At 31.3% G+C, this 23,490-nt stretch overlaps 3 protein-coding genes across 3 annotated transcripts in view; 2 read left to right on the forward strand and 1 right to left on the reverse strand.

The window, feature by feature from the left end:
- The window catches only part of LOC142339120 (uncharacterized), a 192,573-nt gene that overhangs the window by 108,094 nt on the left and 60,989 nt on the right, over positions 1–23,490 (reverse strand). The window lies entirely within an intron of this gene.
- On the forward strand, positions 3,734–6,078 carry LOC142339774 (uncharacterized). Its single transcript, XM_075390034.1, has 3 exons — positions 3,734–3,989; positions 4,329–4,669; positions 5,665–6,078. The coding sequence occupies exons 2-3, from the start codon at positions 4,346–4,348 to the stop codon at positions 5,767–5,769; spliced, it is 429 nt and encodes a 142-aa protein (XP_075246149.1). The 5' UTR covers positions 3,734–3,989; positions 4,329–4,345; the 3' UTR covers positions 5,770–6,078.
- On the forward strand, positions 10,007–12,407 carry LOC142339775 (uncharacterized). Its single transcript, XM_075390035.1, has 3 exons — positions 10,007–10,393; positions 10,870–11,076; positions 11,857–12,407. Exons 1-3 carry the CDS (start codon positions 10,253–10,255, stop codon positions 11,962–11,964), a joined length of 456 nt encoding a protein of 151 aa, XP_075246150.1. The 5' UTR covers positions 10,007–10,252; the 3' UTR covers positions 11,965–12,407.

Here is a 23,490-nt window from a genome sequence, read left to right on the forward strand (position 1 = left end):
TCACTGCTTTTTCCACAAAACATTTGAAAAAGATTAATTAGGTAGAAAGGAAAGATTTCAATAAAATAAAACCCTCTGGGAATAAACCTTCCTTGACTGCTTAAGAGCTCCGTATAAAGCGCGTTTGGCCACGGTTTAGGAACTCATGTGACTTGATATGAAACTATCATAACTCAAAAAAAGCACGTCTGATATAGCACGTCCGATATAACTTCCAACACTGGATATCACAATGATTTTTTAAAAATGGCGTTAGCAAATCAATTACTTCTCTTATAAAGCTTTATTATTCGACTAAAAAAACACTGGCGTCCCTGGAAGTTTATTGATACAATAACTGAGTGTTACAAGCCTCTTTGGTGTAGCAATTTGTGTATGTGGAATTTTTGACATCAGAGCAATCATAACCTACGTTAACTTGAATGAATCAGGATATACACTTGAATAATACAACGATATTACTAATACTGAATTTTAAAAAAAAATTAGCGCCTTTTTTTTAAAAAAAGAATAACAAATAGTATTTTTGCAAAAATTTGTAACGCAATTAACTTTTGAAAGTTCTTTTAGATAAAAATTTTTTTAGAAAAGGCCTCCTATCCTTTGTTCAAATTTTATTCCTATGTGACTATGATGTGTGCATTTCCAAGGGTTCATGTTTTTGAAAAGTTTTTGCCAAAGCTTGCTGTTTAATTTGTGGCGTTTACCATCTAAGGAAGCTCGGCTTATCTCGTGAAGTGACCGAGAAAAAAAGCAATGAACAGAAAATTGACAAACATTCAAATTACTTGTAAAGAGGTTTCATAATGAAATAGGTCCCACTCTACTTTCAAAATTGAAGAAAAATCTAATAACTACAGTTATTCTCTCTTTGCTGATTTATTGCAAAAAATGTGTCTAAGTGATGTGGGAACACAAAAAAAATATGAAAGCTTATGGTAAATCTGCAAGTTACATTTTTTATAAACGTCTAAACAGGAGATATTTTTTTCTAAACAGGAGACACTATTCATCATCAGCTATTTAGTTTGCAGAAGAATAGACGATACGATTGTAAAAAATTCAAATAAAGACAAAATTATTTGAGGGAATTGAGTTTGCAAAACTTTTCAATCTTTTGTTTTATTGGAGTTATTCTGCCTAAATCTGTTTTAATTGAAAAAAATTGCTAAATTTTTTGAATGAATTTGAGCATTTACCACAAATTGTAACAATGATGCTGATTGAGATGTCCACTTTTTTAAAAAGCAACTTTATTGAAAAAGTTGACGGACAACTAAGCAAGTATGAATTGAAACATCAGAAATTGACAAAAACATAAACAACTCTGGTATTTAGTGAATACTACAAAAACTAGTATTACAGGTTTAAAACATTATCTGGTCTAATTTGGGTAAAAATATTCGTCAAAAATTTTCATTACACGAGAATTATTTACAAATTATTGAATTGTAGAGAGGTACCTCGTACAATTTTTTTGTAATTTGGCAAGGTAAATAGGTTATTGTAAAGTGAATTCTATTTTTACACATTTTCTAAAAATGTGGTTGGAAACTACCACTGCTACTGACAATACGCTTTCAACACAAAACAAATGGATCTAAAAAAAGCAATGGGATTGTATAATAAGAAACTTACTAATGGAACCTGATATTGCAAACAGATTTTGAAAATTTTGGTTTGTTTAAGTTTTGTGTCAAAGATATCTACAAAAGGAGCATCTGTCCAGATTATTAATTTTATTTGTGAAAGTGATTTCACAGATGTTGCTTCTGTAGAAACAATTTTTGATCAATAATCTGTACCCCCAGGAGAATCGGACTTATGGTAAAACGGAAAATGTTTTGAGTTTAATGAATTGACTCCTAGATTTGATTTTAACAATGCTGCCTTGAAGAAAGTGATAATTTTCAAAAAGGAAATATTCAATAAAAATATTTTAGAGCACATGGATTTTTTTTTGCTTGAAGAGGGATACAATTTTCAAAGCATATTGGTGCAGTTAAAAATCTTCCAAAACAAACTGTGGTGATTCAAGAAGGATCTTTCGACAGTAGGCCTGGTTAAAAAGCCGAAAATTTAACAAAATTTGGTCGTTTAGCGCCAAATAAGTTTTTGATAAAGTACCAAAGGCAAGTGAGATGTTCACATTTTTCATGAGTTTTGATATGAAATCTATTCTTCGACGGCTTCAATATGGTACCTTTCTTGATTTTTAATATAGTAACATCTCTAGTGTGAACTTTACTGAAGAAAACAGCTTGGAGTCTATACTCCCATTTGTAATGAAAATTTACATCAACAGTTGTCGTAATGTTTTAATTTTCTATGTTGTAGTTAGTTTTTTTAAGTTTCTAGTAGTAATATTTTCATTTTCATGTAATTTTTGCTCTAATATATGAAAACAAATTGCTCTCATTTCTGAAAAAAAGTTGCTAAATTTATTGAATGGATTTGAGCATTTACCACAATTTGTAACAATAATGCTGGTTGAGATGTCCACTTTTTTAAAAAGCAATTTTTTTGAGGAAGTTGACTGGACGGCTAAGCAAGTATGAATTGAAACATCAGAGATTGACAAAAACATAAACAACTCTGGTATTTAGTAAATACTACAAAAACTAGTATTACAAGTTTAAAACATTATCCGCGGTAATCTGGGTAAAAATATTCGACAAAAATTTTCACTACACGAGATTTATTTACAATTTATTGAATTGTAGATTGGTACATCGTACAATTTTTTTGTATTTTGGAAACATAAATAGGTTTTTGTAAACTGAATGCTATTTTTACACATTTTCTAATAATGTGGTTGGAAACTACCACTGCTACTGACAATACGCTTTCAACACAAAACATATGGTTCTAAAAAAGCAATGGGATTATATACTAAGAAACTTACTAATCGAACCTGATATTGCAAACAGATTTTGTAATTTTTGGTTTGTTTAAGTTTTGTGTCAAACATATCTACAAAAGGAGCATCTGTCTAGATTATTAATTTTATTTGTGAAAGTGATTTCACAGATGTTGCTTCTGTAGAAACAATTTTTGATCAATAATCTGTACCCCCAGGAGAATCGGACTTATGGTAAAACGGAAAATGTTTTGAGTTTAATGAATTGACTCCTAGATTTGATTTTAACAATGCTGCCTTGAAGAAAGTGATAATTTTCAAAAAAAAAATGAACAAAAATATTTTAGAGCACATGGATTTTTTTAATTGAAGAAAGATAAAAATTTCAAAGCATATTGATGCACTTAAAATTCTACCAAAAACAAATTGTGGTGATTCAAGAAGGATCTTTCGATAATAGGTCTGGTTAAAAAGCCGCAAAATTTGACAAAAATTTGCTTGTTTAGCTCCAAATAAGTTTTTTCGTAAAGTAGCATAGGCAAATGAGATGTTCATTTTTTTCAAGAGTTTTGATATGAAATCTAATCTTCGACGGCTTCAATATGGTACCTTTCTTACTTTTTAATATAGTGCCCTCTCTAGTGTGAACTTTATTGAAGAAACCAGCTTGGAGTCTATATTCCCATTTGTAATGAAAATTTAGATCAATAGTTGTCGCCATGATATTTTTGCACTAATATATAAAAACAATTTGCTTTCATTTCTGAAAAAAAATTATTCGGTTTTAGATAACTCCATTTTAAATAGTTAATTCCAAGGCGATCCACATGCCAAGAGAAAAGAAAAAAAGGAGAGCAAAACGGGGGTGGTAAATTCACAATTTGGAATGCGAAATACTTTGAGGGAGTTCCAAAGAAAGCCCCTTTTGGTAATCCCAAAATGACCCAGACTTGTGTTCTATTAACTCAACTTCGCAAATGTTGACCAATTCAACCATGAAACGGCATAACTGCAAAGCGTGACCGACAAACAAATCATTCTGCTACTAAAATTATTTTGAATTTAGTTAATTGGTAGTTTTAAATTTTAGATCGTGTAATCGATCGTTACAAGCTACAAAGATTGACTTGTAATTGATCATTATTCTTCCCTACAAGCGTCTTACTTCGCCATTTTTTTAATTTAAGTAAATTTACTGAATTTTGAACAAACTGTGATTTCCGTGTTTGCATCTTAATACATTGGAAAGTGAACTTGACTTACTTATAGTTAATTATTTTAATTGGTTTTTAAGGAGCAACCATTTTTCAAGACTGGAATGCAATGAAAACATTGCAGATTTAATTAGCTTTGCAATTCAAGAATGGAAAACTGCCCAAAATCTAAAAATTTATTCCTTCTATTTTTCTTTAAAAAAATTTTAATGAAAAAAATAATTTTAGTACCTGTAGACGCTTGTAATAAAAAGATCACAACGGTGCGAAAATGGAATCTAAATTAATGCTAAGAAATTTTAAACTGATTCTCTTAATTCTGATTGGTCAGTGTGTATGTGACGTGAATGTGCATTTGACACAAGAAAGCAATGGCAAGTCCGAAATAGACATTGACACAAATAATCGTGGATGTTCCCCCCAGCACGAGGTGGCTATGGGTGGATTCAGCAAGGCTAAAGTTTTCGCTAACCGCGGGGAAAAGGCGGCTGCCAAAGAGAGAATAAAGAATACGTGGGGAATAAAGCCTGAGCAAAACTACACAATGGAGAGATATCGTGAACAAATTGTAAACGGTGCAAACTATCTTTACGAGGTAAAAATCGGAATTATTTATTTTATTTCCTTAATACAATTTTTGATATGTCTCGTCAGTCAAATCAGAGAATACTAGAGTTGAAAATGTTTGTTTTAGTTTTAACTTTATTTTTAGTTTAATTTTAGTTCTTTTTTAAAAATTTTTAGTTTATAGTTTTTTTTTTCATTTTTTTTTTCATAGTTTTGCAATTTTTGATCTTGCTTGCTCGTCAAAACAGAGAGAAATAGAGTTGAATAGACAAGCCTATGTGTCGTATCGTATTAAAAGCATGCAATTGAGACCATATACGTTTCCATAAGACAGAAACAATCGTTCTTGGTATGCTTTCAAAAACCATCAAGTAAAGGACGAAACCAAATAAGCTCTCAAATGAAAGTAAAGTTTTGCTGCTGTGAAGATTAAAGAGTGACCTCAATCAACTTTCTACTTTTTTCACTGCAAAACAAAAAATAGAATTAAGAAAAACACTCCCACAGGCATCTAGTTATCATTGCATCATTTAGATCTCTTACCACCATGCTGGACAGACCCTCCTAAATACATTTTTTGCCCGACAAAAAATCAATATTTGGCCTAGCATTATTAGCTGGTAATGATATTTGATATAGGTAATATTTGGTGGGTAATATAACCCAATGATTAAAGACGCAGTACCAAAAATTTAGAATTGGAAAAATTGTGAGTGAAGTCAAAATCTGTTTGCAAAAAAACACGTAATTTTAGTTCGGAAAAAAACCAAAGGAAAAATATCCCCATGGAAATAAACCCTATTTGACCTTTGACTAATATAAAACTGCGCATTTGTCGGAATTCACCATGCCTCGCGGGTCAGGGCTATGCCTTATTGGCCCCTAGGACTTGATATCACAACCGAACAAATAAGTGAACAACCGAGCACCGACAGAAAGTGCAATTGGATTTATTTCCTAGATCAAGAAATTGATATATAATCTAACATAGGGTAACATTGTTACTTTTACATAATATTCCAGATCAAAACCCACGATGATGAAAGATTCAAGGTACTTGTTGATGCAACTGGATGCGGAAAAGCAAAAAGAATGGAAGTCGACGAGTGCCTGACGCCTGAGTTCTGATCACGCATCGTCCTGGAATCCAGCGCATATGTGGTCAAAAAGGATCAAATGATTGTTGACAGTAGAACTGAAATCTCGTTAAATATAAATAACTTTCGAATTTATTTGTATTAACTAATTTACCTAATTCAAAGATTGTTACTGCTATGTGCATTTTTGATTGTAGCATCTCAAATTACAGTATGTTGCATCAAAATCAATGGGCCACGAATGACATGCATTTGAAAAAGATAATCAATTTGCAAACCTGATGTAAAACTATTGAACAGGTGTGCTTAATATTTGAAGATCAGATTTTTAACTTGATTAAATTGTCAGACATAAGTTTTCAATATTTATTATCAGAGTATGTTCTGCCGTTTTAATGCAGACACAATTTTATTCAAGAATAGCTGAAACTTAATAACCTAATATTTGAAAAAAATTTGTAAACATGTGTCATAAACGTGTGTCCCAAAAACTATTCTATCCTGTTTGTAGAAAAAAAAATTGCCGCCAAAACTAACAAACGAACAGAAACTCGGATCTCTTTTGTGAAGTGAAAGTTCTGGTTCTTAAAAAAATTTTTTAAATAATTTTTGTATAAAACTTTTTCATAAATAACACAATGGCACCAAATGCAATGATTATGAATTTTAGAACAGCATAATTAGTTAAAACTGCAAAATAAATCATCATTTGAACAACTTATGCAAGCTAGAAGACAACAGCAACCAGCTGAAAAAGCATAATTAATCCGAGTGAATAAAATCTTGTCTAAAGTTTCTGTTTTTTTCATTATTTCACGCAGTCCTATAATTTAACCAGTTAAGAGCAGCAAAGTATATGGTGTATAGTAAAGTTTACATTAAAACAATGAAATGAACCTTGTTAACTAAACACTACTAAAACTTGGAGCTGAAATGCTTGAATTATGAACCACACTGCAAAAAAATATCAAAGATCTTAAGTGTTCGTGACATTTTACCTCTTAAGAAGATGTGTTACCAGCCCTTTACTATTTCATCAAAAAAAGAACCATTATTTTGATCATTTTGTCAGGTTAGAACATAACAAGAAAGCTATCTGGTATGCATTGAGATGATAGTCAAAAACATAATTGTTTTTGTCAGTAAATGGCAAAAAACAGAAAAGTTCTCTAAAAAGAGAAAGTTAACTACAAACAGCTGTTTTGAGCTGCATTCAAGGCGAAAACAAATGAATCAATACTGAGTAAAAAAAACCATTCTCGTCTTTGCTTGAATTGAAGGATGCTGTGAGTGCAGAACTCAAAAATAGTAAAAAGATTCATGAACAGTGTTAAAATTGGCAGTTCGAAATTATTTTGGTTTGCTCGAACACAAAATTTTTCCAGCAATTGAAAAAAATAACGTCCCTCGAATTTCTCCAAAAATTGTATGAGAGTTTCCAAAAGCCAGGTATTGGATTTTTGGGGAAAAATGTGAAAAAGAAGGTTAAGTTTTGAGTATCTGGCTATCTGGTATGTATTGAGATGATTATCAAAAAATAGAATATAAAACCTTTTTGTTTTTGTCAGTAAATGGCAAAAACAGAAAGTTTCTCTAAAAAGAGAAAGTTAACTACAAACAGCTGTTTTGAGCAGCATTCAAGGCGAAAACAAATGAATCAATACTGAATAAAAAAACCATTCTCGTCTTTGCTTGAATTGAAGGATGCTGTGAGTGCAGAACTCAAAAATAGTAAAAAAAAAAATTAAATGAACAGTGTTAAAATTGGCAGATCAAAATTATTTTGTGGTTTGTTGGAACACAAAATTTTGAAAAAAAATAACGTTCCTCGAATTTCTCCAAAAATTGTCTGAGAGTTTCCAGAAGCCATGGATTGGATTTTTGAGAAAAAAATCTGAAACAGAAGATTATGTTTTGGAATCAAGATTACTAAAAAAAAATATAGCAGCTACCGCACAAGTGCATTTTGTAAAAATAAATTCAATGCAGCAGAAGGTCTTGCAGTAGTCTTCTGTCAGCATCATCTCAATTGTTTCTTAAATAAAATTTTAAATGATTTGATCAAATTTTAAAGTTAAAAGTTTAAAAAGTTTAAGTTTAAAATTTGATCAAATTTTAAACTTAAATCAAATTTTAAAGTTATTTGCCTTATATGAAATTTAATGAAGAATAAAAAAATAGCTCTTTAGAGTAGTAGCTCAACGAGACAACAGATAAAAATTTCAAAATAGGATATAATTTTTGTTTTTGATTTCTTAGGAGCATCTGCAAAGCAAAAAGCAAACAAAATCGAAAAACATTTTGTTTGTTTGTTTGCAAATTCAATTTAAAAATTAGGACAAACTTGATCCATCAAATTATCCATCAAATGTTGAAAAAGCAAAACATTAAAATTTTTATAAATATGATGTTTTCTGAACTGGGAAAATTGTTAGCAGACAGAAATGTACAAAACTCAGAAAAAAATGTAGTGTAAATTTAAAGTAATTTAAATTGATAGAAATATTATTATTTTAAAGAAAAATAAATTTCAATTATAGAAACAATTCGGGATAATTTTGTTTGATGTAGCTATGTACAAAACAAGTTAACACACTTTCTAATTGGCTTGACATTCACCTCACACGTTCGATTCGTTTTATTTCCATTATGTATTCAAATTAATAAACTTAACTTCAATATATTAATAACATTACGTCAAAGAATGCTGCGCAACAATTGGGCTAAAGTTATAATAGAAAGCAAATTCAAAGTTTTTTCGTCTTCCTAAACTAATTGTGAACAGAAATTTTCAAAAAAGTCTTTGATACTAAAAGTTAAATTTGACTTATCTTTTTCAAAGAGTTTTCTGATGCAAAATTTAGCAAACTCTGTGTTTATTTCAAAGAGTTATTTTTCCGAGAAGTACTTTTTAGGTTTTGACATTATGATCGTTTTTATTTGCTTGCCGATATTGTTTTACGGTTTGTAAAAGTACAATTAAGCTTTAGGTCTGCATTACACATAGACATGCGGGAAACATGAACTATACAATTCGATTGTTTGTCAAAATTACAATTTTCTGAAATATTTGAGTTAAATCAACCTTCTACATTGACAGTTCAATATATCAAATACAAATTGGATAAGCAATTGTGACTGAAATAGAAGTTACTGTGGTAATCTGAAACATAGGTCAAAGGGAATAAAAAAAATATAATTTTGAACTGAAAATACAGAAACTTGAGCTACTTTTCTATGTGAAAATATACAAAGAAAATTCAGATAAACTACAAATGATTACCATGATTATCCTGTAAAAATTGTGTGTCCTGTCTTCGTGTGCGTTGTTTCTCAGTCCATTATGAGAAAAATGATTGCCTATATTAGCTGGAAATCATCAGTTTGAGGTCAGGAGGTATCGAAATCGAGATTCTGCGGGTGAGAGAATTTTACGTTTGACATCCAATTGATAAGTTTTTATAATAGCCATAGTCTTAGAACCAACATTAGAATCGGTACTGAAATTTTTTCCATTATTGATCAATCAACATCAGTGTTCGCCTGGTAAGAAAGTTTTGTTTGTGAAGTATTTATTACATTAAGTCTACGTTCTAAACTTTGTGATATATCACAACACACGCAAAACAATCCATAAATGATTGTAAAAGCAATAAAAAACTAGATGCATTTTGAATGCACAACACCTTGTGTTGCTGGGGTTTTTGGGTTTTTGAGATTTTGCTTGGAAATCATGAACATCATATTTGACCTAGGCAGTATTCTTGCATGAATACGAGGAATTCGAGCATTTCATCCAATATTCGAAAAGATTACAGATAAGGAAAGAAATTAAAATTTTTTGCTACAGGATCAGAGATCACTTTTCACTTCTCCAATCGGGCGTACCTTTTGAAACAATTTAGAAAAATTGTTTAACAAAGTTTAGGATCCTTGAAAAGCTATTAAGAAATCGTACAATTCATATATGACCTAGCATCACCTCTCAGAATCATACATGACCTAATATAACCTCTATGTATCACATATGACCTATTTTTTCACCTCTACGATTTTTGCATGATGAGTAATCTGGGATTGTTTCTTTTTGTCCCTATGAAACTGATTGTTTAGCTATTTTAGAAAAAAGTTAGAGATCACTTTTTCTCCGAACTCATAAGGCTTCTTTTACTGGTCACCATCCCAACTTTGGTTTACACTCCGAAGGCGGGGTTAAAAGAACACACATTAAGCAGTTTTTTGGGCGTTTCCAAAGTGACCCATTTGCAGTAAATCAAAAGTTGACCCCGACTTTAAGTTCTACTTACATATTTAAACAACTGCTAACTAATCATTCAAAAGAAAGAACAATTAGTTTTGCATATAGAGAACCATTCTTTGATCAGCAGATTTCGCAACTTATTTTTTTGTTTTAGTTGGTTTTAGCGATTCATAAAAAATCAAGTCCAGCAAAAAACTGATTTTCATTTTTCCACAGGAACGAATATCGAGAAAACTTCAGCAAAACAGTAATTATGAAGGCTGAATTCATTTTACCCCTTGTTCAGCTATTTCTCGTGATACTAATAGAGCACTCAATATACAGTATAGAAGTTGAAATAACAAGCGAGAGCAATGGTGACGAAGAAATCGACATTAAAACAAATAACGCCCAGGTTGAGAGCTCCACTTTATGGAAAAAATCATATGTAATTATGTTCAAAACGACAAAACAAACATGGAAAACGATCGCATTTTAAGATGAAATTCCCAGTCTTCCCGTTTTTTGACCGCTGAAATTGCTTATGACCGGTTTTGGATCGGTATTTGTAAACGTTTTTGATCAATCATTATTGCGAAGCGTTCTTGTCGGGTCTTCTCAAAAGTAGCGTTCCCCTAAAAAGCCATAGAAAGTATAATTCTCCTTAAAATACTGCTAAAAATGTGGCACCCTAACAAAACGGCCCTTTTCTTAAAAAAGCGATTAAAACAGTCGAAAGAGCTCAAAGCTGTAGTTTCCGCAACTTAATCGTTTTTGACCGAACTATAGAGAAATACTGTTATATAGTACAACAAACAGTCGATAAAAGATCTTTCCAATAGTTTCCTCATCGATCGACCAAAGTTTTTCAAATGTTGACTTCTCAAATAGGGTGATATCATTGACGAGATCTCTTCAAAATGCTTGGAAGAGTATGGGAGGTCTGTGGCAGGATACAGCAGTGCTGAAATTCTGACATCAGATCAAGGGAGAGATGTGAAGGAACAGATAAAGAAGACATGGGGATTAAAACCTGGTAAAAACTACACTGTGGAAAGAGTTCGAACAGAACATCACGGCGAGAACTTTCTTTATGAGGTAATTTGATTCACTTTTAGTTCTTATTGAAATTTTGGCGGATTAAAAATGAGAAGCAAGGTGCAATGTTTTTTGCTTCTGTTACCGTTTTTGCCCACAAAATATTGTAGCGCTGTCTTTTTAAACTACGTCCCTCATTGTAAAACATTGAAACGGTCCGAAGAAGAGTGTTAGAGATTTTTAAACAACATTGAATTCCCAAAACTATAATAAGAAAGCAACATGGAAAGGAAGTGAAATTAAAAAACAAACAAACAAATAATTCAACATAAAATGTACACGTTGAGTCAACTATTTTGAAACCCATTATCCGTTCAGGAAAGTTGGTTGAAATGAAAAACCAAATGGGTCCCTCATTGTCTGATAAATTTTTTCATCAACATAAAACTTGTATTTAGATATTTTTCAATTCTATTTTGCTTTAACCATTCGCAGAATATGCGGACCTTCTTTAGAAGAATGCCACGGTAGAATTGTGTACATCTGTTTAAGGCAGCTGCAATTTTTTCTGTCAAAGTACACTTTCACATACCAGTAGAGTTGAAATTGGAGAGCTGGAAGGATTTTTTAAATCTATGGTTGACAAAAAGTCTGCTGAGTATTTGAAAGTATGCAAAACACGCTAGAGTATCAGTTAGCTAAACCGAGTTTCAATTAGGTTGACTAATTCCTGATTTGCCTTCAGATGCAGAATTAACCTAAAAAAATATCAATAGAAATTAAATTTCGTAATTCAGTTTATATATAATGACACAGTTGTTTAATTGCATTGTGTTTGAGATCAAAAATGTGGATGGTGTGAGACACAAGATACAATTGAACCCTAGTGAAGGATGTGGTAGAGCCAGAAGGATGGAAGAAGATGACTGTCTCACTCCTATCGAATAATCGGCAATCTGATCATTCATGATGACCGAAAAGAAACACCTCTCGACTGTGTCGAACAAGTGACAATTGACAGTTTTGGACCCAGACTTCCCCTTTCATAGAAAAATCAAACATGGTGGCGGCCTCATAATATATAAATGTTCCATAGTAAAAAAATTATTTTGAATGTTCTCAGAACCATATCAACTGATAGAAAAAAGGTTTTTTTTCTTGTCTGATAAATTTTAGACATATGATAAAACCATAAAACAAACAATGGTTTAAGAATTTAGGATTTTGCGTGAATAACTAAACAAAAAAACCAACTAAACGTGCAGTCTTCAATGTTTCTTCGGAATGTCATTGTTGGAGCTTAGTTTAATAATTCCGCGATTAGTTCCACGAAGTTTAACTTCCAGAATCTAGCCACCGCCGGACAGCCATTTTTAGATCGCAATCGGAGGGTAAATGCCGACCCCAAATACATGATAAAACAACTGCCATGACCTCTGGAAAATAATTAGTCTAGACAGTTGTCAAAAAAATTGGACAATAAGACGATTGAAATCTATTGGGTTTGGAACGGTCTGATCATAGATCAAAGTCGGGAAGATGGTCCGACTAGAAGACCAAATCCGGGAAATGATCTGAGCCGAGCTCGATTGCTTCTGGAAACCCAGCCTATGTTGGAAAGATCTGAAATGTGTGTAACCATGCCAACAGCGAAAAAAGGCAAAACCATATTGTGATATTTGGAGTGTTATAACCCAATTATTTTGACTTTTTCCAATAAAACTAGCTGAAAATTATGAAGTAAAACCATCTCGACCCAAAAGAGGAGATCTTTCTCAATTCTAGGCAGTAAATGCAAATTTTTGAACTTCGAGTTTCTGCTTCTGGAAATTTTCTATGAAACGTTCGATTTTTTTACCACTAATATGATAGAAAACAGCCAAATTGATGGCATTTCTCTTTTTAAAATACAAAAATGATTTCAACCAAAAACATTTGTGAATAACAGAAAAAGTAGATCGAGTTCGGTTGCGTCACTTTAATGTTATCAGACGTGTCTAGTGACATTAAAATGCTGGAATTTGATCAAAACACTGTAATCTTTTGCTCACAAAACAATTTTTTGAATCATTTGATCTGATTTCAAACGTTGATGGAAAACAAAGGAAAAAATTAATGAAAATTACAAAAAATGTTTCGCAATGGAATTTTTGTTCAACGACCGAGGTTATGTTGATATTAAACAAAATCAAATTTTATTATCTGTACTTGGAAAAGGCGTACTTTTTTGGCTTCAGTTTTACTTTTTCAAACAAAAAATAGAGTAATGATTCACTGAAGCTCATAGATATTTACAAAATTTTAAATAGCAATGCATGCTTCCTTCACAATTTTTCAATGTTCATTTGTATAATTGGTGAAAGATCTAAGTTTCATTGATGAGATTCACTGGGAGCAGAAACCAGGTGCACCAACTTATATAGCAAAGAGGAATTCTTTCTATATTTATTTTTTGTGATTTATATTGATTGATACTGAAAGTTATTTTATTTTTTAAAACAAAAAAATCGAAGTAATTTTGCTCAACTTCCGTGATAATTGCTACTAACAGAAAATATTTATTAGCTAAATGATCACAGTAAGGTTCACAAAAATTGAGAAATTTATTATGACATGCAGTAGCACATCTTTGTAGTAGAAATGTTGATTTATGAGCTTATGTATTTTGTCTTGAAGAAAACGATTAAAGAATATTTAAACAAAATGTATCGACAAAATCTCTAATTGTACATTAGAAGAAAAAAGCTAAAACCATTTTCTCAAATAGATAAAACTAGCTGAAAATTATCTCGACCAAAAAGAGGAGATCTTTCTCAATTCTAGGCAGTAAATGCAAATTTTTGAACTTCGAGTTTCTGCTTCTGGAAATTTTCTATGAAACGTTCGATTTTTTTACCACTAATATGATAGAAAACAGCCAAATTGATGGCATTTCTCTTTTTAAAATACAAAAATGATTTCAACCAAAAACATTTGTGAATAACAGAAAAAGTAGATCGAGTTCGGTTGCGTCACTTTAATGTTATCAGACGTGTCTAGTGACATTAAAATGCTGGAATTTGATCAAAACACTGTAATCTTTTGCTCACAAAACAATTTTTTGAATCATTTGATCTGATTTCAAACGTTGATGGAAAACAAAGGAAAAAATTAATGAAAATTACAGAAAATGTTTCGCAATGGAATTTTTGTTCAACGACCGAGGTTATGTTGATATTAAACAAAATCAAATTTTATTATCTGTACTTGGAAAAGGCGTACTTTTTTGGCTTCAGTTTTACTTTTTCAAACAAAAAATAGAGTAATGATTCACTGAAGCTCATAGATATTTACAAAATTTTAAATAGCAATGCATGCTTCCTTCACAATTTTTCAATGTTCATTTGTATAATTGGTGAAAGATCTAAGTTTCATTGATGAGATTCACTGGGAGCAGAAACCAGGTGCACCAACTTATATAGCAAAGAGGAATTCTTTCTATATTTATTTTTTGTGATTTATATTGATTGATACTGAAAGTTATTTTATTTTTTAAAACAAAAAAATCGAAGTAATTTTGCTCAACTTCCGTGATAATTGCTACTAACAGAAAATATTTATTAGCTAAATGATCACAGTAAGGTTCACAAAAATTGAGAAATTTATTATGACATGCAGTAGCACATCTTTGTAGTAGAAATGTTGATTTATGAGCTTATGTATTTTGTCTTGAAGAAAACGATTAAAGAATATTTAAACAAAATGTATCGACAAAATCTCTAATTGTACATTAGAAGAAAAAAGCTAAAACCATTTTCTCAAATAGATAAAACTAGCTGAAAATTATCTCGACCAAAAAGAGGAGATCTTTCTCAATTCTAGGCAGTAAATGCAAATTTTTGAACTTCGAGTTTCTGCTTCTGGAAATTTTCTATGAAACGTTCGATTTTCTTACCGCTAACCGCGAGTTTCGCGATACATCGAGAGCGCATAAATGTTCCCATCCTTTGAACTTATTTTTGCTATATGATTTTTATTCCAGCATGGTTGTTTTTTCAACTGAATGTGGCCAATCAATTTCTCTTGTGAGACAAATTGATTTGAGTAGCTTTGCAAACATTTGCAGAACTGACTCAACCAATGAAGAAATGTATATATATTTTTTTCCTTTCCGGAGCAAGAGTTTTAAAATGGGTCCGTTTATTCTGCACGCTGATCTACTCCATACACGTCAATTAAATAGCAACTTGCCACTTTATTGTTACTTTATTTTAATGTTACTTTATTTTTATTTTACTTTATTTTAATGCCACCTTATTTTAATTTTTCTTTATTTTAAAATAAGTAAATTATTCGGTGAATTTCATCAACAATTTCGAAGAAAACAGCCAAATTGATGGCATTTCTCTTTTTAAAATACAAAAATGAATTCAACCAAAAATATTTGTGTATAACAGAAAAAGTAGATCGAGTTCGGTTGCGTCACTTTAATGTTATCAGACTTCTCTAGTGACATTAAAATGCTAGAATTTGATCAAAACACTGTAATGTTTTGCTCACAAATCAATTTTTTCAATCATTTGATCTGATGGAAAAAAAAGGAAAGAAATATTGAAAATTACAAAAAATGTTTCGCAATGGAATTTTTTTCAACGCACGAGGTTATGTTTATATTAAACAAAATCAAATTTTAATATCTTTACTTGGAAAAGGCGTAGTTTCATGGCTTCAGTTTTGCTTTTTCAAACAAAAAATGGAGTAATGACTCACTGAAGCTCTTAGATATTTACAAAATTTTAAATAGCATTGCACGCCTCCTTCACAATGTTTCAAAGTTCATTTGTATAATTGGCGAATGATCTAAGTTTCAATGATGAGATTCACTGGGAGAAGAAACCAGGTGCACCAACTTAGATAGCAAAGAGGAAAAATTTTTTATGTGGTTTAAATTGATTGATAATGAAAGTTAGTTTATTTCTTAAAACAAAAAATTGAAGTATTTTTGCTCAACTTCCGTGTTAATTGCTGATAACAGAAAGTATTTTTTAGCTATATGATCAGTAAGGTTCAAAAAATTGAGAAATATTTTTCGACATGCAGTAACACATCTATGTAGTAAAAATGTTGATTTATGAGCTAATGTATTTTTTCTTGAAGAAAGTGATGAAAAAAAATTTAAACAAAACGTTTCGACAAAGTCTCTATTTGTACATAGGAAGCGAAAAGCTAAAATCGTTTTCTGAAATAGATGAAAATCTTTTTTTTCGGAAAAAATAGATAGCAAATCAGTAAGTAGTCATTATACAGAAGGTAATGTAGGTCGCAGAAATGGCATCAATTTTACACCAAAAATGAAACATTTATGAGAATTTGTTGTCAAATGTAAAAGAAACAAGACATTTAGAAACAATAGAAGATTCGATGTTAGACAGGATCCAAAAAAAGAGCCTTCACTATAATGATAACATAGTTGATTTAAAAAAATTTCTCAAACTTTTTGAGGCCAAACTGTTTGGTTTGAGAAATAATTCAGCCTATATAATATTTTGTTTTTAAATTAGATCAAAGCTTTCATTGCAATCAATTTTGTTGCTTTTAATAAGTAGTCCAAAGCAGCGTAAGAGAATATTAAAGTCAATTTCGAAGCGCATTTTTCTTTTGAAACTACTTCTTGGGGATCAAATCAATGACACCTTTCTGAAATGACCACTGTATTACAAAAACACAGGCGACTGTTAACCAAATCGCAGACATAAGTGCTTCAAAAATCTGACTATCACTGACTACCTGTGTTACTTTTTAAATTAACTAATTACTACTAACAATTAATTAGTATTAACTAATTACTAATTACTAATAACTATTTAATTACTATTTTTTTAAATCAAACAATTGAAGTATCCATCTAGCTCTCTACTCCTAGATAAAAAAATGTTACCCGTTTGCAACGTTCTAAAAAGGATTGATTTGTTTCACTGATTTACTTGAATGTCCTTTTTTTTTAGAATTTTCTTGTTGAGGTGAGCAAAAACCACTCAAAATGCATCACTGCTGTTATAAAACAACAAGCGCTTCGTCCTACCCCATCCTCTTCCACCCCAGACATTGCATTTTTTGCCCTTTTCGATTTTAAATTAAATTCTTGAGTACTTAGCTGACGGCGATGGAAATGGAGAGGGTTTCCTGCTGAACCGAGTGACCACATGTGACAAAATGAATAAAACCAGAAATGCAACCACATAAAAGTGGACCAGAGTACAGTACACTACCAGAAAAACAGTTGAAATTCTGAGTGAATTTAAAAAGAGGTGATTTATTTGACCCTTTTTACTATTCAAAGAGTTTCAATGTCTTTTTCAATGGTATATTTTTGTCGTCTGTCATTTACCTATATAAATTCTTGACTACGCCATTTCTTGTTCGCGGGTGTCAAAAATTGTCTTTTTACAATTTGTGTTGATAGTTGTGAATTACCTCAAAGTTTTCTTACTTTCTGGTTTTTAACTAGAAAGTGAATCCAAAATAACTCATATTGTTTTTAAGTTTTGTTTTTTTTTGCAATCGAATTGCTTTATGTCGAAAACTAGAATCTGTGATACAACTACATAGAAAAATATGTGTAAAAATGGTCAAACTATCAGTCAGGCACTTTGCTTTTGTGATAAATGATCATTGTTCTGTAAATCTAACGTTTAAAATATAACTGCTTTTACGTGGCCAACTTCCGCAAAAAGCAAATTTCAATAAGTTTTGCGTTTTGTGGAAACAAAATCAACCATTTTGAGCATGTAATTAGCCTGAATTTTACTGCCACAATTTTTCAATTTTGGTTAGTAAATACGTGAGAGCATTTAGAAACATAATGGTTCTTGTGAACAGTGGTATGCGTAATTTCAAAACTACTATTTCCCTTCTTAATCCACAATTAGAGTCGAAAAAAGAGATTTCCGAAATTAAGAACCAATTAAACTTTTTTGTTCCGACCCCCACTTTAGTGGGGAGGGAGGAACTATATACTCAACTGGGTTTTTTTTGTTCAGTCAATTTTGGCCGACCGATGTATTCATCGTAGAGAATTGTGAGTGGTATCATTAAAAAGCCCATCCAGCGTAGAATGCGGAATCGAAAAGACTTTTTTCGATTTTTGTGTTTTACAGGGAGATATCGAGGTTTAAAATTTTGTGAAGACTCGACTGATTTTGTTCACATTTTCAGTAATTTTTGCTAAAATTTGGCACAATTTCGCTAATATAATTCAAAATAAGTTAAAATATTTAACGGCAGAGTGTTGTTGTTACCGTCAGAGATAGAAGAGCGTTGCTGAATTGTTTGATTGAAGTTTTTTTTGGCTAAAATTTTGGATAAAATTTTCAAAATTCAAACTTCATCAAAAATAGCACAAAAATTGCTTTTTTTGGTCCACTTTGTTAAAGTTTGCCAGACGTAGTGACCTAGAAACAATAACACAGACTCCCTAATCTCAAGAAGAGCTTTAGTTGCAATTAGACGCCGTATGAAAGTCTTCTGGAATTAAAACTTTGCCGTTTTCTGCAGATTTAGATCGATCATTATACAAAATGTATCTTTTTTTTCAATATTTGAAGAATTCCACTCAACAATTGGTCTAATTCGCAAATACTTGGATCACTTGGTCGGTTTGTTGGGCGCGCGAAAAAATCAGGGAGAGGTTCGATAATATCATGGACTCTTAGAATCAAAGACTTTTTGGTTTTTATTTTGATGCTGCCTTTTTTCAAAATATTTTGCTTTTGTTTTTTTTTAATGTTAATTACTGACAATATTTTTTTATTCACAGCTCCGTTAATGACAAATCCAATTTAAGTAAATTTGAGGCCAAATGTAGATACGGTTTGTTTTCAGAGAACCGAAGGGTTTTTATGGCTTTCAGGAAGAGATTTAGTAAAATTTAACTGAATTCTTGTCTTTTGCCTTCAATTTTTGTTCTTCTGGCAGTCTGATTTTTAGGTTAAACCACTCAAAGATCTAAATTTCTTCCTCAAGATGTGCAAGTGAACCTTTTCAATCCGTTCGATTGTTACCTAATGTCTTTTATGTTATTGAATGTATTTGTTTTTAGGAAATTTTGGTGATTTTTTGAACTTGTCAATATTTTATATTATTTTAGTCAATATTTTGCTTATTCTCATTAAGTACAGGTCAAAGTTTCCTGCTTATAGAATAGAAGCTTGTTTTGCGGCCGAATTGTTTTAAAAGAAGGTTTTCTTGCTTTCGGTACTACGAGTTTTCATACAAAATTTTCTGATTTTTGTGCATAATACCCCATTTTTGCTGTTGTTCTGTTTCTTTTGTAAATTGTCATATTATTTAAGTATCTAACGGAAAAAACTTTACAACATTTGAAACTGAACATAATTTTTGTTTTCATAGCATATGGTTTGAAGCGCTGTGACACCGTTCTCTTGCAGAAATTGGTAGAGATTTTTGTTTTTGCCCTTTACTTGTTGTTAATTTTTGTTGTCATATGCCAAATATTTTGTAATTAAAGGTCTCAGCGGCCAACAACTATAGATAACAAGTGAACTACAATAGTTTTTTATCGGTAAATAACTAATGGTTGATTTGACTTTCGAATTATAAATTTATAAAAAAAAAAGAGAGTAATAGTATTCTTAAACTTATCCCATTTTGTTCTGGTTTGCGTTTTTTTTTCGTATTTCACAATGTTGCATCATTTTTGAAACTTCGCATTATGTAGAGCTTTTTTAGTGTTTTGGTGAATCAAACATAAAATTCTCTGTTGTTTAAACGTTTTGACTGATGTCTTCAGGGCTTAGACAATTTGTTTCAGAAGAATTTTGCGAAATTTCGATACTTTTCAAGCTTTGTGGTTCTTTTTGCTGTTAATTTGTGACAGTCGTTTTACAAAAAAATGTAATAATGATCAAAGGAGACGCAATTGAAGATGTTATATTCTCGCGGTTTATATATAACAAATTTAATGGCTTCAAAACTGGTTTCGTAAAGTTGTTTGTGAAACTTATTTGTTCAGCTTGTATTCATAGTCTTATAATGTGATTTTTTTAGTCTTATAATTCAATCTCATTAAAAAAAAGTCGCAATTGGATTTCCAAGTAGTTGCAAGACAGACTGTCTACTCCTTTAGTCGAAAGCTTTTGTTGGCTATGAATTTTGAAAATATTTGTTTTTATTAAAAAAAAAGAGATAGATTTTTGAGATCTGCCAATTTTTGTTTGATAAATTGTAGCTAAGCATCTCTATATGCAATTCACATCATTTATCTATTGAAATACAAATTGCTCTTCATAACGGTTTTATTTTCCTCTAATGCTCTTTCTTCTTGGAACAACCAGTTTTCATAAAAACAATTTTCGTGATTTTTGCAAATTTGCCCCTTTTTTTGTAGGTTTTTGTTTTCTTTTCACAGTATCACAATAATGAGCGTCATTTGAATTACAAATGTTGTCACCTGCAAAAAATGCAACCAGAGATTTTTTGTTTTTAGCGATCAGCTCAATGTTTTATTGATTGGGTGGACATCGTTTTCGTGCATAATTTTTCATTTTTGCCTGTATTTGTCGTTCTTTTTGTAGCCGCATGACATATTCTGGATAATGAAATGTCTCAGTCACTCTCTATTGAGTTATAAAATACTCTCTCCAATATTTCATTTGATGCCTAATGCTTCTAATCAGTTCGAACTTAATTCTTTTTTTAAAAAAAATGTTTCAATAAAGTTAAATAAAGACTTTTTGCCAAGTCGCATTGAGAAAAGTCCCATATTTTGTTTTAAAAAGTACTGGCTAATCTTCGTAGTATAAATTTTATCTGATGTCATTTTGATTTGGTTATTAGTGGTTTTCCAAAAATGGACAAGGAGTTTTGGTCTTAATTAATATTTGTAACTATTTTATCTTTATTGCGTCTTTTCTGGTAGTCATATTATGGTAGCCACGGGTCTCATAGGTCCTCTTGAGTAGTTTGTTTTAGTCGTTTAGTAGTTTGTTGAACGATATGTTGATATGTTAATTATTTTTATCTCTTCCTCATTTGGTAGACAATTAAGTGAAAAATGTAGATGAGCGGGGTCGGAAATTAATGTGCAAACGCACATTACCGAGCCTCCTTGTTTCATTTCTTTATTTAGATACTGTATCAAAGGGAAAATGTAATTTTAGGCAAATTTGAACTAAAATCGCTAAGTGGTTATTAGTGGTTTTCCAAAAATGGACAACGAGTTTTGGTCTTAATTAATATTTGTAACTATTTTATTTTTATTGCGCCTTTTCTGGTAGTCATATTAGGGTAGCCACGGGTCTCATAGGTCCTCTTGAGTAGTTTGTTTTAGTCTTTTAGTAGTTTGTTGAACGATATGTTGATATGTTAATTTTTATTATCTCTTCCTCATTTGGTAGACAATTAAGTGAAAAATGTAGATGAGCGGGGTCGGAAATTAATGTGCGAACGCACATTACCGAGCCTCCTTGTTTCATTTCTTTATTTAGATTCTGTATCAAAGGGAAAAATGTGTTTTTAGGCAAATTTGAACTAAAGTCGCTAAGTGGTTATTAGTGGTTTTCCAAAAATGGACAAGGAGTTTTGGTCTTAATTAATATTTGTAACTATTTTATTTTTATTGCGTCTTTTCTGGTAGTCATATTATGTTAGCCACGGGTCTCATGGGTCCTCTTGAGTAGTTTGTTTTAGTCTTCTAGTAGTTTGTTGAACGATATGTTGATATGTTAATTTCTATTATCTCTTCCTCATTTGGTAGACAATTAAGTGAAAAATGTAGATGAGCGGGGTCGGAAATTAATGTGCGAACGCACATTACCGAGCCTCCTTTTTTCATTTCTTTATTTAGATAGTGTATCAAAGAGAAAAATGTATTTTTAGGCAAATTTGAACTTAAATCGCTAAGTGGTTATTAGTGGTTTTCCAAAAATGGACAAGGAGTTTTGGTCTTAATTAATATTTGTAACTATTTTATTTTTATTGCGTCTTTTCTGGTAGTCATATTATGGTAGCCACGGGTCTCATAGGTCCTCTTGAATAGTTTGTTTTATTCTTTTAGTATTTTGTTGAAGGACATGTTGATATGTTAATTTTTATCATCTCTTCCTCATTTGGTAGACAATTAAGTGAAAAAAGTAGATGAGCGGGGTCGGAAATTAATGTGCGAACGCACATTACCGAGCCTCCTTGTTTCATTTCTTTATTTAGATACTGTATCAAAGGGAAAAGTGTATTTTTAGGCAAATTTGAACTAAAGCCGCTAAGTGGTTATTAGTGGTTTTCCAAAAATGGACAAGGAGTTTTGGTCTTAAATAATATTTGTAACTATTTTATTTTTATTGCGTCTTTTCTGGTAGTCATATTATGGTAGCCACGAGTCTCATAGGTCCTCTTGAGTAGTTTGTTTTAGTTTTTTAGTAGTCTGTTGAACGATATGTTGATATGTTAATTTTTATTATCTCTTCCTCATTTGGTAGACAATTAAGTGAAAAATGTAGATGAGCGGGGTCGGAAATTAATGTGCGAACGCACATTACCGAGCCTCCTTGTTTCATTTCTTTATTTAGATACTGTATCAAAGGGAAAAATGTAGTTTTAGGCAAATTTGAACTTAAATCGCTAAGTGGTTATTAGAGGTTTTCCAAAAATGGACAAGGAGTTTTGGTCTTAATTAATATTTGTAACTATTTTATTTTTTTTGCGTTTTTTCTGGTAGTCATATTATGGTAGCCACGGGTCTCATAGGTCCTCTTGAGTAGTTTGTTTTAGTCTTTTAGTAGTTTGTTGAACGATATGTTGATATGTTAATTTTTATTATCTCTTCCTCATTTGGTAGACAATTAAGTGAAAAATGTAGATGAGCGGGGTCGGAAATTAATGTGCGAACGCACATTACCGAGCCTCCTTGTTTCATTTCTTTATTTAGATACTGTATCAAAGGGAAAAATGTATTTTTAGGCAAATTTGAACTAAAGCCGCTAAGTGGTTATTAGTGGTTTTCCAAAAATGGACAAGGAGTTTTGGTCTTAATTAATATTTGTAACTATTTTATTTTTATTGCGTCTTTTCTGGTAGTCATATTATGGGAGCCACGAGTCTCATAGGTCCTCTTGAGTAGTTTGTTTTAGTTTTTTAGTAGTCTGTTGAACGATATGTTGATATGTTAATTTTTATTATCTCTTCCTCATTTGGTAGACAATTAAGTGAAAAATGTAGATGAGCGGGGTCGGAAATTAATGTGCGAACGCACATTACCGAGCCTCCTTGTTTCATTTCTTTATTTAGATACTGTATCAAAGGGAAAAATGTATTTTTAGGCAAATTTGAACTTAAATCGCTAAGTGGTTATTAGTGGTTTTCCAAAAATGGACAAGGAGTTTTGGTCTTAATTAATATTTGTAACTATTTTTTTTTGCGTTTTTTCTGGTAGTCATATTATGGTAGCCACGGGTCTCATCGGTCCTCTTGAGTAGTTTGTTT

The sequence above is a fragment of the Convolutriloba macropyga genome, chromosome 5, assembly GCF_964194025.1.
Source record: "Convolutriloba macropyga chromosome 5, txConMacr16.3, whole genome shotgun sequence".
NCBI lineage: Eukaryota > Metazoa > Xenacoelomorpha > Acoela > Convolutidae > Convolutriloba > Convolutriloba macropyga.

Bases quoted from the DNA above. Each gene is read 5' to 3' on its own strand.
- LOC142339774 (XM_075390034.1), top strand. From the start codon at position 4,346: ATGGAATCTAAATTAATGCTAAGAAATTTTAAACTGATTCTCTTAATT. The intron at 4,670-5,664 runs GTAAAAATCGGA...ATAATATTCCAG, and splicing joins GTGCAAACTATCTTTACGAG to ATCAAAACCCACGATGATGA.
- LOC142339775 (XM_075390035.1), top strand. From the start codon at position 10,253: ATGAAGGCTGAATTCATTTTACCCCTTGTTCAGCTATTTCTCGTGATA. The intron at 10,394-10,869 runs GTTGAGAGCTCC...CTTCTCAAATAG, and splicing joins TTAAAACAAATAACGCCCAG to GGTGATATCATTGACGAGAT. The intron at 11,077-11,856 runs GTAATTTGATTC...ATTGTGTTTGAG, and splicing joins GCGAGAACTTTCTTTATGAG to ATCAAAAATGTGGATGGTGT.